The sequence below is a fragment of the Achroia grisella genome, unplaced genomic scaffold (assembly GCF_030625045.1).
Source record: "Achroia grisella isolate CSIRO2021 unplaced genomic scaffold, CSIRO_AGI_Agris_v1 utg5201, whole genome shotgun sequence".
Taxonomy (NCBI): Eukaryota; Metazoa; Arthropoda; class Insecta; order Lepidoptera; family Pyralidae; genus Achroia; species Achroia grisella.
The window spans coordinates 35,751-55,032 of record NW_026712911.1 but is presented as its reverse complement, the minus strand read 5'-3'; the positions used below and the strand labels follow the sequence as shown (position 1 = coordinate 55,032).

The 19,282-nt window shown below is 30.9% G+C and overlaps 1 protein-coding gene across 1 annotated transcript in view; it reads right to left on the bottom strand.

Moving 5' to 3' along the window:
- LOC131847315 (G protein-coupled receptor kinase 1) overlaps positions 1 to 18,666 on the bottom strand; it is a 43,914-nt gene extending 25,248 nt beyond the window's left edge. The window contains exons 1-5 of the mRNA XM_059196867.1: positions 18,201 to 18,666; positions 12,635 to 12,711; positions 3,655 to 3,728; positions 3,244 to 3,345; positions 45 to 119 (exon numbers count right to left, since the gene is read on the bottom strand). Coding sequence (XP_059052850.1) covers positions 45 to 119; positions 3,244 to 3,345; positions 3,655 to 3,728; positions 12,635 to 12,711; positions 18,201 to 18,313 — 441 coding nt within the window. The 5' untranslated portion in view covers positions 18,314 to 18,666. The remainder of the gene's footprint in view (positions 1 to 44; positions 120 to 3,243; positions 3,346 to 3,654; positions 3,729 to 12,634; positions 12,712 to 18,200) is intronic.
- Positions 18,667 to 19,282: the final 616 nt, after the last annotated feature.

Below are 19,282 nucleotides of genomic sequence, written 5' to 3'. Positions count from 1 at the left end.
CTTATCACCTAATCAACGAGTCGAAACAAATCATAAATACGTACTTCAAATAGATTCGGTGGCACCTCATGCTTCATTAAATATTTTTGTACATGCGCTACACACTCCTTTGAATAATCCTGAAAATAAACGTGACGTAATAAGGAAATCTACAAAGCGATTTAATTTAATTATTAAATCTTATGTACTAAATGAACACGATTCGTATATATGATATAGGTCACAATTTATAATGACGTAAAATTTTAAGTGATATTGCCCATCAACCACTTTTAATCTAATCTAGTTATACTTACAACTATTGAAATTATCATTGTCAAATTAAATCACTAGATAAATCTGAAGTGTGATGGATTGTCTTTTATCTACTACAGTATTCTGTTTTCTTTAGGATTAATAGACAATAGATAAACTGTACAATATTAATTTTAACCCCTATTAATTTCAGAACATAAATACAATAACAACTAAAATTGTCTAAATAGTATCAGTGCAAAATAAATATATATAACATATATGTATAAAGTTATTAAGATCATATATTTTTCTTTATCTTAATAAAGTAACACATATTATAATGAGGATTTTATCTTAAGTTTGCAAAAATTAAACTAAAACAAAATTTGTTTTTTCAATCGGGTTTCATTATATATAGTTGTACCTCGTTGGACCCGAAGTAAAATCTCGAGGGAAACTTAAAGCTGCTCGATCGATAACCACAGCTGGAAGGATTTTACGGATAATCTAAATTTTGACGCAGATAGTAAACCTATAAAAGGAAAGTGTAAATATAGAACAACGTCATCCAATATAAACATATTAAAGACAATCCGTAGAAACCTTCAAGCTTTACTCGTCAGGTGTTTATAGACTACAGAGTGCATTTAAAATGCATGATTTTATCCATTCCATAACTAAAGTTGGAATCTGCATTACATTCTAATAAAAAATCAATGAAACATCAAAAATAAAAAGAAAAATATCAGTTCGGTACCTACTGGGGTTCATAATATACACTCAAGTAAAAATATATTGAATGTATACGTAATAAAAAATGTTAAAATAATTATAAACGACATAAGTAGTGTCAATCTATGAAATATCTTGAAATTTGAAATATTGATTCAAGTGTATAATAAAAAACCCTTAAAAGTAAAATACCAAGTTAATGCACAAACTTTATTACTTGTAACCTACAAATCCTATGGATCTATAGCTGATGGCTTGCCTTATCGTAACTATATAAATATACACTAGTACGTACATACACCTAGAATCACTGCAACTAATAGTGTACTGAAAATAAATTTATGCTAAGAATAGAAAACAATTATCGAGATAGAAAGTATATGCCAAGGTAATGTGCTATCTAGCATTTAAATTCAACAAATACATTGCGCGTGATTTGAACAGCCTCTTTATGCTCAATTAACCGTCTATAACTTATTTTATAATAGCAGATTTTACTCGAATACAATAAGATTGTCATCACTGCTGAGGAAAGTTTTAAATCTATGCAAATGTTATAGATTTCCGACGTATACTATAGATGTACGTCGTCAATAAACGTATAATGACATTCAATACGTTTCCTTATTCTAATTACACCATTAAGTTAAAGTTCATCAATCAAGAAATTTCATTCAATCTGCCAATAGACCTTCGATTTTCATTTAGTACAAATATAGACAATCACCAAGCGTTCCAAACTCGTACAAAACTATAGTACATTCATGAACAATTTTCTACCATACTCTTGAAATGTTCTTTTAGCCTAAGGTTAAGTTTACTTAACGCCCTTTAAAGAAATGACTCTAATATCAGGGACCAATTCTATGAACATTCGTTTCTAGATCGCCTTTTGTAGTGAAATCACATCGATTTTACACTATACAGCTGTGGTAGTGTATATATACAACTGCTGGTGTAACTCCTTAAAATGAAAGATCTGCTCAGCGAAAACTGAGTGCTATGTTTATACATTACTAGCTACTCGCCCCGGCTCCGCACGGGTGTACATGTATTATATATATAAACTCCTCTTGAATCACTCTATTTATTAAAGAAACCGCTTCAAAATCCGTTGCGTACTTTTAAAGATTTAAACATAAATAGGGACGGACAGACAGCGTCAGCGACTTTGTTTTATACTATGTAATGATAGTTCCATAATACTTTTTAGATTACTGTATAAGTATGTTATGTATAGCTTGAGAGAATTGGCTATGATTGTTATCGAAGGTTCAGACGGAGCGGGCACCAAGCCAAGAGTCCACTAACGAGGTTCATTATACAAACAACCGTCGCTTCGGCCGGATGCACAGCATGGCCCTTGATTCATTGGTAACTAGCCACTAAGTAAACATACTTATGCAATGAATGAGTTTCGAATTATTTGTAATTATCCTGCTGCTAGATTATGTTACTCTATTGTTAACAATTGACGTATGAGACCAATTGTAACTGATAATTTAACTATTAATAGTATCTACAGCCATTTGAGAGGCTGTTTTTAACTCAGACTCAAATAGTACGTACGCTGAACAGTTAAATAGAATCTGTTTCAAAAGTGCTGGATAAGGTTCTATAACATCATATTTTGTATACTCTAGTAGTTTTATCTTTTAGGAATCTTAATCATTATAGTCAAAGTCAGGATGTCCCTAATGCAAATACAAACTAATTAAGAAATGTAATTATTAATTAATTTTACTTATACAAGAATGAACTGAAAATTGCGACTATAAACGGAGTCAATTGTAAATGAATACCGAAGATCGAATTTAAAATATCAAAACCAAATTACAAACAGTTTAGTTTATGTCATGACTCATGACACAAACCATGAAAATGAATTAAGTAGCGATTATGTGTAAGGACAGAATAGCTTTTGAAGCGTTTTTACGAGGTAGACAGAGTGATCCGAGAGTGTTATGAGATAGAGTTTACTATATATAACTGTGTATAAGCACAACAATGTTAATATCTATGAACTAAATGTTTAATGTGACAAGTTGCAACACCCTGACAGAGGCGATATGACTGCACTTAATTTTGCTGTTGTTTGTTCATTTCTAAGGTAGGTTTACAAATGTCACCAGAGCGAAACCACGGCGAGCCACTAGCATATCATAAATAAGCACGTAATAAGACGTGTTGATACAAATAATAAGAAAAAGAAAGTTGTCAGCCTCTCATAATTAGGCCCACAGACTGTTTGGTACCTTCATAATTTATACTTACATGTGAATGTGCTAACAGTTCTTTCATAATAAAATTGTCATAAATGTCTCTTGCGATCCGCCGCCTCTCATCTAGGCATTCTTGTTTTTCATATAACTTTATCTGTGGAACAGAAAACACGGTAATATTTACATTGCTCCACAAACATGCAATTGTCTCTAAACAATGCTGAATGTCGCTGAACTGATTCGTTTCCAAAATACAAGGGGTTCTCAATGTTTTTCCACGAGAAAATTATGTAGATAACACATATTTTTTTAAAATAAACCAAATAATTTTAATATTACTACCTAATAAAAAGGTTATTTACAAGTATTTGAATAGTTACTCAGTAGCTTGCAGTTAAAATATTATTATGATTATAGACTTAAAGAATTATAAAATTTCAATAGAAAAAACTGTGAATTTTACCTCTTCATAAAATTTTAATTGTGGCACTGGTTCTTCTGACGTTTGTTCACAAAATTCCTTAAATAATAAATAACCTGAAACAAAAATAAACTATATAAAGTAACTAAATTACACATATTATTTAATAGCGAACAACATTAATTAAAATACGAACGAAGGAACAATTCCAAAACCTAAATCATCCAACACCGGATACGATTTCTATTCCATTTTTTTTTTTGTTGAGTATCGGTTGTTTACTCATTCGTACTTCCAATTTTTATTTCTCTGATTGTCTTCGCGAACAGTTTTAAATCGAATTACAAAAATAGTAAGTTGTCAATTCGTCTGAATACTTTACGTTACATGATACCTTCGCCAATACCAAACCAATTTCAATAATTAGTTTTGCAATTTATAGGGTATAATAGCGCATTGCTACCATACTAATTAAGTATTTTCTAATTAGTATGGTAATTTAAGGTATTTAATATAAGTATTACAATTAAAAAACATACGTATATAGTTATGGTCGAATAGTACTTAATAGTTCATGCTTATTCCAATTTTATTCTGCTGTTTTTTCTTGCTCTAATTAATAAAAGCTTTAAGTAATGGATGTCGTTAAATTAATTTTATTTACAAGCTGTAATTATAAATATCATTACGTCAAAGACAATTTATTTATAATGCTGTAACACATAATTACAAAGACGAATGCCATGACTCGCTCTCTTACGTCAAAGTAATCTGAATGACAAATTCCACTGCTACTATTCAATGGAGCCCAGCATCGTCACTAAAGTACATATACATACATACAATTACAAACATCACGCTTTGCCGTTTATGACGTAAATCGTGTTAGCACCATAATCATTTTTGATTATAAGTATTTTTTATATTTACAGTCTGTTTGAATATCATATTATCAACCAATATGTATATTGGCACCTCTATGGTAACTAAGATTGAGGCTTTTGCCATAGCGACATTAATTTACTAAGAAGATAATAGTAATTTTCGACTAAAACATATTTTTATATATATAATTTAATATACAATTTGACAAAAAATATAACAAAATAGCAATCCTATTCTAGTGCTAGTCTTGTCGAAAACTGATTGAAGACTATATTGAGTTAAAATTAACATATAAAAAAAACACTTAATTGAACACTAGTAATCAAAGATAAACATTTTTAGTCTCCGTAAAAAAGTGTTGAAAAATTAAAAACGTTGGATCTCTCCCATACATTCCTACCTCAACTACATTCCTAGATTGATAGATTTAAATGGACGGTTTTAGTTTTATATCAACTGCCTGGATATATTAAAATCGGTATCTATTAAAAATGTTAGAAATATCGAATTATTTTTCCTATATTTTACTTAACCGATACCTATATATTTCGCTTTACTCATTGGTATCTATAAAAGTTTATCACTTTTCAACTGGCACAGATAAAGTATCGAATTGTTTATAATTAGTCCTATCCACATATATATTTACATTCAAATTTCTGTTAATGCTGATATCTGTAATATATCACTTTAAAATATTATAAATACACTGCTATTGTGTAGATACTAGTGCAGTTTCAGCGGATATAAAATTTTATCTGCTATTCCCTTATTGATGAAAACATTTTGTGTGGTCAACCAAAACATAAAATCTCAGCGTATCAGAATATAACAAAAACATTCAACTGGTACCTTTAGTTGTTGAAAAAAACCATTAATAAATAACATAGAGAAGCAGGTTTATTTTGCTTCTCCGTGTTATTTATTAATAGATTTTTAATATCGTCCAATTACAAACAACATGCACGGACTACAAAATAAGACATGTTTTGCTTATTTTATCACTGCCTTTTGTTTATTTCTGTGAATACATTATTTAAAAATAAGTGATTTTACACGATACATATAGTTAATAATTTATTTCAGTAAAATTACGTGAAATACATTACTATCTATAGGATTATTCGAACCATAAATGACTAATGTAGTTACTAATAGAGTAGGTATTTTTACTGTGGTTGTTAAGTAGCTCTAATATATATTATTGCGTAATAAACTTAATAATACTATTAATATTATAATAAATTACTTTATTTTAAGTTTATGATGAAAGATTTTTACGTAAAATTTAATAAATCCCTAAGTTGTAATAATTTCATTCGTATAAAGTCAATGAATGATATTAGAACACCTATATTTCTGTTTGGCCGGATTCTAGTACATTAAAAATAGTAACCATTACGAAATTCGCTGTATGATGTCTTAAGAAAACCCAGTAATAGTACATTTTAATTATATTTGATTTATGGTCGTTTTCTGAACCTACTGATGATGCTGTTGCTGATCTACGTTTCCATCTATTTTTCATTCTATTTCTATAAAATCTCTTTACTGAAATTTTACGGTAACGTAAAATATTATTTTATTATTATTGTATCGGCCATCATCTTGCATAACAGTGGTTATACGTGTGGGTCTACATATTTTCAGCCTTAATCTTTCGTCCTGATAAAAACCTAAAAATGTACCGTACCTCAGAGTTTTGGTATCTGGTAGTGAGTTACATCATAAAAATTATTAAAACCTTTTTTGACTTAAATAATTAAATTTGATAATGTTGCGTTGTAAATCCGTAAGACGATGTCTATTTCATACAATTCAGTACATATAGGTAACGTACTATACGTTTCCTATATATACTGAATTGTATTCGTATATATAAATACTACCAACATAACGGTAGTATTTATATATACATTACTGAACTAGCTGTAGCTTTTGAAGTAGAATCAAAAGAATGTCGTCGTGTTACGTTTTATTTCCTACTTTCCTTTCTCTATTAGATAAACCTGAATAATCTCTTTTATGGTTAGTCTGAATCCTGGCTATACGTATATCACTTGATCTTACTTACCTATACTGCGCACTTGGAGATTTGAATAACATATTCCACAAGTTCTATACGTAGCCTCAGAATACGTGCGTGACATACATACACGGTTCAAATAAAATCTTTGCCCTACATACTTTGTACAATGTCCAGTGCAGTCGATAAAGTTATTTACTGCAAGTGGAAGTGGAGCCTTCGTAAATTGGGTTTGTAACTCGCTCGGGAGCTTTGCCGCTATATCGGATTTTTAGACTTTCTACAATATGAAATTGATTCAGATCGTATCATAATGTAGTTTAAGTGATTAAATGATAAAATGACTTTAGTTTTATAAATAACTTACAAAAATCACTAATTGTTTTAAAGTAAAATTTTCAAAATCCTATCTCCGATTCGCAAACTGTGTATGTGTTGTATGAATATCATTAATAATATTATTATAACTCAAATAAAATGTGATATTGTCAACTTTTATCGTAGTAATATATTAACTAGATCTATTTCTTAAATTAAGTTAATATTTAGTTCCTATGTCTATATTTTCGTTAATAAGCTAAGTACTTTAAGACTGTATTCAATTAGTTCAATAAGTATGTCCAATTCTTAATCATCCTACAATAAATTTAAATCAATTTACAACACGGTTTTACTATCGACACGTGTGGCCGATTCGTCGAGTCCTGTCAAAGGGAGACACGTGAGACGATTTAGATAATAGTAATAGAATGGTGCACACGCCTGCACGTAACGTTTTACGCAGGCTGATTACCAGTGAGGAATCATAGAAGAAAGTACAACATCGAAACAGTTAGACTTGATAGTCTGTTTCGATTTTGTACTTTCTTTACTTTATTCGCTATGATTAGCGAATTCATTAGAAAAGAACGACGATGACTATGGTCAATATATTACGATAGTAAAGCTCTAGTTCCAAGACAGTTTCCCTGTAGAAAGAAGGAAAGACCTCAACCACGACAGATCAGGTCTCAGATCGTGTCGTCCACAGACGCTTTTATATTCAAAGGTCCATTTCATTTAAATCAATAACAGCAATTTACACACAAAACAAACATAGCTCCACATTACCTGTACGAAGTTCAATTATAGCCTTAAAGAAAAATATACTAAACAAGTGAAATATGTTTAAGCCATTATAATTTTTGTATAAAATTCTATTATTAGTAATATTAATTATAATTAGTATCAATTAAATATTGCAATCATATAATATAAAACTGTCATATTTCCTCAAACTCAATACTAACAACAACCACAAATAGTAAAATTTATTTTATAGCATATTAATCACTAACCGATTCAATGCTACAAATATCCTTTAAAACCAATGTTAAGGAAAGACCGTGATTAACGCAAAGGCTGACGGAAATAAGTTTCTGAAAGCAGTAACGCTTTTCCAAAACTTAGTTTTAGACCTAGTAAGTAGACATCTTTAACGGGCTTTAGAATATCCAAAGTATAATGCATTTACCACATATGCACTAGAATCTCACAAGGATCATAGCATGTCAGAAACAAGCGAAGATCTCAAAAAAAATCTGAGATTGCGAGAAGCTGTGCTCATGTATATGTAACGTAATAAACATAACATTAATTCCGATCATGAGCCAGTCGACCTCATAAATCAAAACCAATTCACGAGCGCAAGCTTCATTGACGCCACCGAAAAAAGTCCGCCAATTCATAATATAGAAATCTCCACAATAATGATCTCTCACAGTCTTACCGAATATTAAGAATTGTCATAATACAAATCGACGAAATAAAACTTAACACAGAATTACTTCAAATTCGGTTTGACAAATAATACTGACATTAACACTACTCTTTGGATAATTAATAAGGATACGTAGTATCACATGTTACATGTATGCTTTCCTGAGATTAAGGAAATGATCCGCGAAATAAATAATTTTCCGCGTCTGAACATTATAGCATTTGATCTTACTGACCTTAATTAGGTAAATATTGTTCCACAAAAAAATCTGGGATAATTCGCAATCAATAGCAAATCATACAGTTTAGACAAAAACATCGGGTGTCATGCACGTAAAAAATACCGACGATTGGAGAACCTCCTCTTTTGGCAGCAATTTGAAAAGAATCATGAAGGTTTCTTTAAAACCATGGTTTTAACAAAATAAAAATGTAGACTATTGAATATTCATTGAATGTTCATCGTGATTAATGGTCTGATCCGATAAGAGAACTGTACTTCTTCGTTGTGCTTATATCATGTTCTGAACGTGACATTACTCCCTAATATTATTTTCTTGGTTGATCAGCAAGTATATTTTTCAACCAATCATAAAATAGAAATGATTGTAAATTCTGCTGTATTTCAGTGTGATAGTGATATATTTTGTTAAATTCTGAACCCATTACAATAATTCATTTTTAATGGGTTCAGTATTTCAGGTTTCTACACAGTTCAACCCGTATTTTTTGATAGGAATTAAATCGGTTCTCTTTGTAGAAAAAAAAAGGTTTAAATTATTGACTAACCGTTACATTAAATTTTACATTTGTCGAACTAAAATTTGCGTACACGATATATATATACGTCATATATTTTGAAATGTATGAGTACAGATTTCCACGACGTATTTGCCTCTTTAGCGTCATTAATAATAAACACTAACAGTTATTCATAACAACGTTGTACCAGTCGTGGCTCAATGAAATAACGCCTACATTAAAAATAATAATGTCTTGTATATTTTGTTCCACAGAGCAATCCGACTTCAATCTTCACAAAATCAGGATATTGCAAAATGCAAAGGAATAAAAAACATCATAATCGTATATAATAACGATGGTAATAAATTTTCATATTTATACACTGTAATTGACAGTGGCTCCACTCTTTTATGCTAAGTCGGTTAATAAAAACATTTAAAGATGAAATTTTAAATTCATTTTCGTAAGTTTTAATTGTATCACCCCCCTCATACAAAGTGCTTTTCTACGAACAGTAGTAACAGCATGGCTACTGGAAAACATCAAATGCTTGGAATTGACACATGTTTGACATAAACTATTGAAAGTAATTTGGATCGCATATGCCAAACCCACACATATACTCAAACTGACTACAATTTTAAACTTGTAAATCCAGACGACTATGAATTTTTGCCTACTTACATGAAACTGTAATTGATCTAGCATGTAATGAGGTTATTAACAAGGCCATGAAACTATTTCCTTATATAACAGTGTAACTAGCTAACATTAACTCGTATGCGATGAAGTACAATAAAACCATTTGTGTAAAAAAAAGCAATCAAGACTAAAGTAATCAAGAGCCGTGAGATCATGCTGTTTTAAGGCCAAAAGTAAATTTTAATAAAACATCAGCTAGAAGTGAATAGAGACAGTAATGGAAATTCAGATGGCTTAGGAGCATATTACATGGTGTCATATAACGGAAACCAATATTCCGTACGTATGTGTGATATACTCAATTTAGATTATCCCATTGAAGCCACGCCGTATAATGTTGTGTTCACGTTAAATCTACTGAAATACAGCAAATGACTTTTGCATGCAATTCCATAATGCATTTCATCAAGATAATGTTTCAGTTGAAATATACTTCGTTCCACACATCCGAAGAGAATTGGATAGAGTGGAGCATTATCCTTAGCGACATGAGGTAACTTCATTATTGGTAAAGCTAGGGTTGCTAGAACTATTTTTGTAAATGCTTCTCACATAATATAAACTATAGTACCCGTTAAGATCATTCATTATCTTATAGCACATCAGGATGCTATTACCATAAAGATATATATAAGGAGTCAGATATTATCAGGCCTGGCATCTATGCAGCTACTCCTGACAATTGCTTTTATATATAGACAACCCTACTGTGAGCAATTGTACGCAGGGCGGCAATAAATCGGAGGCGTGCGTGCGCAAACGACTTGCCTTGCTTCGCGCAGCTCACGTTTAATCTTGTTTACGATACAAATCCCGACAAGAAAGTTGTTGCGAAAGTGATCCTGAATTAAAGTTATCTAGATCACTCTAGTAATCCACACACTGGCAGTTTCTCTTTATTTTACTCACGTTAACAAAAAGAAGCAATTTGAAAATAACAACTAAAAGAATAAAAAGTAATGACTCGTAGAATTCTATGAGTTGTGCAATAGAATGTTGCTTTAACTCCCACTTATTCTTGCTAGAAACTATCTGTGTGAATATCTGTTATTTTAAGAAGCGTCAGTACCGATTTCTTGAAATCGATTTAGGAAAGTTGTAATATTCAAAATAGATATTTGTCAAAGTTGCCTTTGACAAATATCTATTTTGAATATTTGTAATTCACCGAATACTTTAACAAAGGGCCTTTTATTACATGACAGAGGATAGATTGACACATATCTCCAATTATTATAATCTAAATCAGTGCTCCCCCAACTTTTCTTGTGCCATGTCCCACATTGACCTTTCTGCCCCCACCCCCTCCCCCCCTTCTTCCTACGTAACATGCATAAAGAAAATACTATGAAATTGTTCATGAAACAGTTCGATATAATTTTAATATAATCAATTTTTTAATTGTCCTCCTTCAAAATCAAATTGCTCCCCTGTGGAACGTCGGCTCTACGTTGGCAAAAATATTTAAAACTACTTTTTTGAGTTGAGGTAAAAATAAATCCTAATATTAATATGTTTGTGCAAAGCTTCTTCATGTGAGATACTTTGATTCAAGAAACAAAGCGGAGTGCTCGTTCAAAGAAACATCTAGACAAACACTAAACACAAACGTGTGCAAGCTAATAAAAAGCTAATTGCCGTTACGGTACGTAAGCGGTAAAAGGCGCTACTTCAATCTGTGAACGAGTTGTTAAAGCTGAAGCGTAATCGACATGAAAAGAGCGTCTCAAAAGGCCCTTCTGTTTACACAAGACTATACATCTTTCAACATAGTTCAATGGAATTGTGATTTCTCGAGAGTAATCTAGGCTTCACGTTAGTCCTGTTTTAAAGACGCTTTGAGACGTTACTTTTTTCACACGTTATTGTACACACATAGTCATTATGAAACATTTTATAATGTTAATATTGTTCACCTAAACAACAGAAGATCCAATTGGTCTTTAAACAAATTCTGTAACATCAATTAAAAAAAAATACATCGCATGGCGTAAAACGTAAAGCTAGGTATTTTTTTTTTGTTTCATAAAACGTGGTCACAAGTAGGCTGGAGAACGATCATCTTATATATAAAATTCTCGTGTCACAGTTTTCGTTCCCATACTCCTCCGAAACGGCTTGACCGATTCTCATGAAATTTTGTGAGCGTATTGAGTACGTCTGAGAATCGGCCAACATCTATTTTTCATCCCCCTAAATGTTAGACAACAACGATCCAAAAATTATTATATAATAACAGTGTTATTATATAATAATTTTTGGATCTTGATTATAATAAGTTTTTGCGACTATCGAGAATAGATTAACCAAGAAAAATCGCGATACAATAGTCACTTATTATTCTTCGAAGACGACGTAAATTAACTGAATTATTTGTATCACTGCACTTTATCACCCCGAACAGATACCAACTTGACGGTTTTATTTATTTTACCCTTTTTTGTATTCGTGGGTGATGACTGATGACTTTAGTAACAGTATACAGTAGATACTATCGACCATCACGGGGTTACCGGTCGCAAACTTTTGTAATGGATTTTGGAATGTTGTACTCGCAGTATGACAAGACGATCATGAAGTGAACTGACCTGCAGTTAGCTCAACAACCTGGTAAATTCACAAGGAATGCTTTCCACCAGTGTTAGAAACCATTGTCGTGCATTGCTAGCATGCATTTAACATTTTATCTGTAAACCGATTCCGTTGAGACTCCCCATTTTTTTTGTTTCAAAAGTACTTGAATTTGAAGAAAAAGTTAAAACTAAACTGTCTCAAGATATAAATCTAGTTGAATCTCTAGAATTACAAGTTAATGATATAGGGCTAATACTCTCAGTTTTGGTTCACTGTGTCTACCTTAAGGTACAGCATAAAAATAGATACAGGTATTTTACTGTAGGAACTTACCTAATACTTGATTAAATATTTTGTCAAAGTTAACTTCATTCTTTTTCTCCATATACTTATGCATTACACTCCGAACACTGAAACAAAATAAAAACAATATATATAGTTCATGATTATCAAATACCTATGTATTATGTGTAGGCATTATAATGGTAATACATGGCACAGTGAGTTAAAATGTTGTTTTATCGTTTTGTTTACTTTGTGACGACCAACAAGATATTTTTTTATGTACAACTACGTACATTTGGACTTTTTTTATGACCTCTATAACCCGAAGCTATGGGTTATAGCTTGTTTGTCAAGAATTCTTCTTCATACTTTGTAGATTAATAATTCATAATAAAATATATACATTCTAGGGATAATTATTTTGCCTTTATTATCCTCTTACTCTCATTCAGATTTATCCATTCATCCATACTAATATTTTAAATGCGAAAGTATGTGTCCGTTAGTTATTGACGACTAGAAATACTAATAAGATTTGACGAGAAGATATTGTATTACGAAGACGGTCGTAGCCGGGAAGCAAAGTTCCGAATAACACCTAGTAGATATAATGTTCCCGATGTCTTTAATTAAACTCATTTCTATGCATAATATTTTCCATTTTTTGGGCGTCATCATAATTTACATATTTGTAATAGGATGTATGATATTATAACAGGATATGACTGTAGAAATTTACAATATCGCCAATGGACGATATAGGATTTATCGTAGATAGAAATTCAAAATCTGTTCCATGCAACCGGATTTATTTTGCTATGAAAGAATCCTGACATTATTTTCAGAAAAATCGTACATTATCATGCCAATGTAAATAAAAACATGTTTTCTCTTTTTTAACTTTCCTCGACTGAACTTATTTAGCTTAAATATTGAGATAATTGCAAAGCAAAGTTGATTGTGGAATGTTTAGTTTAGGTATGTTCCAGAAACGATTCCTCTATTTTTTGCCAGATTTTATTTTACATTTCTACAGGTACTGATACAGTATGTATGTTATCAGACAGGTAGTGATATCTTTTGAAATGGCAATTAATCTGACGGCCACCTGATGGTAAGTGGTAATCATTGTACAGATACGTGAACGGCAATGTGGACGTCGTCACATTATAATATGGACCGTTTCTGTTTGATAGCCGTCCCATTTGGCATAACAACTTTTAAACTGTAGAAACCATTAAATTTTCAGTAATAAAATCTCTAATGAGAACAGATACGCGTAAGGCAAAAGATATAATACAAATTTACAATAAATATATTACTAAACAATATATTACTTCCTAATATAAATAATAGTAATAATTGATACGTAACCCTTTTTGGAAAATATTTGCACACTTAAGTAATGTGTGTATGAGTATATCGAATTTCGACCACAAGGGGACCTTAACATAATTTACGAAATATGTAGTTGTAATTTGCGTTACGACGTTATCGTAGTGCATTGTAATAAGGTCCATATCTACCCATTCGGCTTATAACGTCAGTGATCCGCAGCTGATTCTAATTCTGAATAAACAACTATTAGGAATTGTTTTACACGTTTTTTTATTAAAAATATTTACCAAAATTGTTGACTAGTTTTTACACCACGTTTAAGTAAACAATGTACGTATCGAATTTAATGTTTTTGTTGTTTGTTATGATTGACTGAATATCTATCCACACTAATATTACACTATAAATGCAAAGTAGTGGCTGTGTGATACACAAATGAATTACTAATAGGATCTTAATAAAATTTGACATGAAGATAAGTTGTATTTGTAGCGTATCTTTTAGCTCAAAAAATAGTCTGTAAAAGCTGGATGAAAATTTGTACAGACATAACACCTAGTATATTAATATGGGACAAAATACCTTATGGTGTTATGTCCGCCATATGCACCTTTATTTGTGCATTAAAGTTTTAATAAATAAATAAAATATGTCTATCAGTCTATCCGTTTTTACCCTTCACTACTAAAGGATTAAACGGACATGAATGAAACAGGATTTATCTAATAAAATTCAGACGAAACTGTGGGTTTCTTCTGCGGGGCGGCTTTGATATTTTGTATTTCATTATGAACAGACGCAATGAATGATCTGTTTTATTTTGTTTATGTACTTAAACAAAACAAATAATTACTATAGATAATTTAGTTTACAGTCAAATCTTAAATAAGTGTGCAATTTTGTCTCCGACAGCGTAGGTATATAGAAAACAAATCTTACTAGGACTTGTTTGTAGGTATATACAAAACAAATCTTACTAGAAAGCAGCGTTTTTCGACACCACGTATCAAAAGTCTTAACAATTTTGGAGCTTTAAAAGCCTTTAAACAATTTTGGACGTAAATAGAAAAGTCTTTGTTTTAGAATTTAATCCACACTTTTTTTTTTATTTCTAGTTCGTGTTCCACCGCTGGTGCTTGCAAACAGGCCCAGGGTCGGCGGTAGGTCGTATTTGGCGTGTTATTTGATACTTGCACTCATTTCAAATCACGCAAGTTGGTGACAGTTATGGCAGCCTCTGATTCATTATTATTTTAGTCCATGTATGCGGTATGTAGGTGAACATAAATAAAACATTACATATCTTGGAAAAAGTGAGTCAATAAATAATAAAATAAATACTTACTTCTCCAACTACATTCATATAAGTTGAGGTTTCGAGAATCTTTACAATGTCATTTTTATCCTACTGACTAATATTATAAGCATGAACTTATTATCCAATATTTATAACATAAAATATGATTAATTATACTTATGGCTGGGCGGATTAGAATAAAATTTGGTAGACAGATAGATCGTATCCATATAGGTATATATTTTTTATCGGAATTCACGCAGTATATACGAGTACATATAGCCAATTATTGTGTGAGTTTGTTGTACAAATCATCATGAAGTTAAGCATACTTATAAAGAGTATTTGGACAAGTTTTCAAAACATAATTAACATTGACTCGTGTTTTTTTTCTTTTTTTTTAGTCCTATTGTAATGCATTTGGCAGCAGCTGGCATTTATAGATTCACTGGACAACAGGGGGCGAATGCAGATGGCACTCCAAAACTTTCATCAATCCTGAATAGGCCAGGTAAATTATAACATCGTAAATTCGCAACGTGTACGCATATTAAAACGCCGATACGCACAGACCTGCGTTACGTTTGCATACATACATCATAGATATATATACATATATCAAGGAAATCGTGGTATTCCAGCAACTTAATGTGTAAATATATATAGTACATGTAAAGAGAACAAATAAACTGAAATCCTAATCTTTAATACTTATAATCCTAGTAGTAGTATAATATAGTAGAACGTGATAGATAAGCTAAGGATGTGACATTTAACCTTACTGCCATCAAGCTTGCGTAAATACCCCTCTTACTCATATACTGACTGACCATCATGCAAATACAGTCAAAACAAACAATGGGATTGATTCTGAAGTGTCATTCTCTAAACCAATCGCCAAAACTGATTTTTTATTCAAGATTTACAAATATCCACAGACCATAAGAATTAAATATAAGGTAGTTTTACCTCATATCTAATATAAATGAAGTATTATTTTTCGAATATATTACGAATTATAGAATATACTAGCTGTACCCTCGACTTCGTCCGTGTGGAATTTAACTTAATTTTACTAAAATAAAAGATTTTTCTAAAATAAATGTAGCCTAAGTTACTACTTATTACATCAGTTACCTGCCAAAAAAGTCCGGTTAAAATCAGTCTAGCCATTTCAGAGATTAGCCCGAACAAATAGACTGACAGACAGACAGACAAAAATTGTAAAAAAAATATTTTGGTTTATGTACCGTATTTATATATCTATCATATGCATGTAAAACCCGTTATTTCAATATTACAAACAGACACTCCAATTTTATTTATATCTATAGATTATGTTTATATTATGTACCTAAATATTTTTCCTACAACGGACACAACAAATTAAGATTTTGGTATTAGCAGTAAATTAATTATACCCAACACCACCTAGACAGACCACTGATTAATTAGTTATCATTATATGACAATGATAATTATTATAGTTTTTCTAATAATAACTATACTTATAATTGTAATGTAAATTAAAATTACTACTTAGTGTAAGAAATCAAAAAATATTAATTTTTTACTAATCAGTAGACTTAATAGAAAAAGTTTTATATAGATTCTTTCTTTCATATGATATTATACTTTTGCAAATCTATAATATAAATATATAGCTATGTAATCTAATCATTTCATACCTGAGGGAGTCAATTTATAAGTAATACAAATAGCATTATCTATATAGGATTCTGTTGGGGCATATATAATATAAATAATCATAGGTTTGATAGGCAAATCATATAAACAATGTAAAAATGGATGGAAATGTTGGTCCTCAAAATTCAAACTATTGAGCAGTTATCAGCAGGATTACCTTTTCATTATTCCAGTCTAGAGAACTAAGGTGTTATGCCTACATACTGTAAATTCACTGCCATGTACCATCCAAACATAAAATACAGCTTACAAAGCAAGCCACTTGGTACATGTTATGTGATAGAATTGACTGTAAATAATATCATCTGATACTCAACCTGTAGGATTTCAAAATATCTCACATTTGCAAGGAAATCATTTTGCATAACATTGCTACAGCAGATTCATCAAGTACTTAGTATTTTTAGATTTACAGACAGCAAGAATGTTGCTGAATACAGTGTTAAGTAGTAAAAAGTACCAAAATATAAGCAGCACCACATCCAGTCGTGCAGACAAAGGTGTAATAAAGGGCTGGCAATATATAAAATACAACCATATCATAATAGTAGCCTTAGTAGAGTAAAAAAAGACTATATATATATATATATATAATAAATAGAGGGAAATAAATCAGATTTCATAAATAAGTATCTATTATAATTCATATCTAATTTATATTTGATTAATTTGGATAAAAAGAAATGCCCAGATTATTTATTAAATGTCACACTAAAAGTAAAACAACATACCTATCCAGTTGAGGTACCAACTGCAATTACACCAGTCACAATTTGCTATAAAGTTTTTTATAAAGAGACAAGCAACCTTTTATTTTATTGACTATGTTATACAACAACAATGTGTAGTCAAAAAAGTATAATATCAACATCAATATAACTACTTGGTATCTACTGCAGCTATACCATTCACAATTTACTATAAAATCATACTGAGATAAATGACCCTTTATTTTATTGACTACCTTATGAAACAAAAATATGTAGTCAAATAAATATCAACATGATATGTAATTCATATTTCTATTCCCATATTATTAAAAAAAACTATAAGAACAACCACAACAAAGCTATTTCTAATGAGTTTTAGCACATCCGACCACTATTAGGACTAGGTTATCTAGATCCCAGTTATAATTGTATTTTACTACTGCATTGTTTCGATGTTTATTTACAAATTTAGTGATTTTGTTGTATTTTCTAGCTTTTGTAAACACGGGAAATTCGGGCCTAAATTTAAAAAAGTATATGATGCCATACAAGAACGATATACCTTGGATCTGGCAAAATAATTTTTTTGCTAGCCCTCGCTGCTGGTGTACATTTCGACTTCTCCATAGCCATCAAATAGCTGACATCTGCCAGCACAGCCTCGAGATCCGCCATTTTGAGACTGAATTTATCACCTCCACCGGGCCAATAATAAATAGCACTTGTCCACAAAACAAACACCAAGTAACTTTGATTGATTTTTAAGTAATAGTCATAACGTCCCTCACATGACGACTGTCCACTGTTTCACTATAAATTTGTTGATGAATGGTGACACATGCTGATGATTTACATATTAAGAGCCTTAGAACCCAGTTAGGACCACAGATAAACTTAGTAATACATAGTTAAAAAAGTAATTAATTACACTAATCATTCACAAAGATTATCACGGACACTTGTAATTGTAAATTAGTAAAAATTACATTTACAGATAGCGGAAACCCGTACACCACCTCCCGTCACTCGGTTTGTACACACTACTACAGACTTTTCACACATCAGCAAATTTTACTATACCTATTATATCAGTGTGACATAGTGTGACATTCATAATCGCACACAGGCATAACTTCGAGTTAGCCAATCATATTCGAGACGTTTGGATATTTTGCAAAAGCTAAAATATTAAAATGGTATTTACAGTAATAACATTTTCTTAGATTTGATCGTACTTGTTTTCTATTCAACGTTATCCACAATCGAGATGTGTTAATGCCAATTTGAATTATGAGCAATTGTATAATATTTGAAAAAAATTGAGCCATTGTACAATTTAGATATAGATATATCAATTCGAATTAATTTTCGTTTTCCTAAGGTTGCTTTGTAAAGACTACTCTCAGCAATAAGGCCGCCTTATTGTTTATACATGTGTTCTTAATTATGTTATTTATGTCTTTTCTTCATCGTATGTTACAAATAAAGCATATTATATCTATTTATTTTTGTCATTTTGTATTATATATTAAGTGCAAATTGTAGTAACATATTATATTAACATTACTCATTAAGTATTATCAAATAGTAGTAGGAAAAAAGGTTTTTTGTCATTTGAAGTCAGTCAGTAAGTCAGTCAAAATG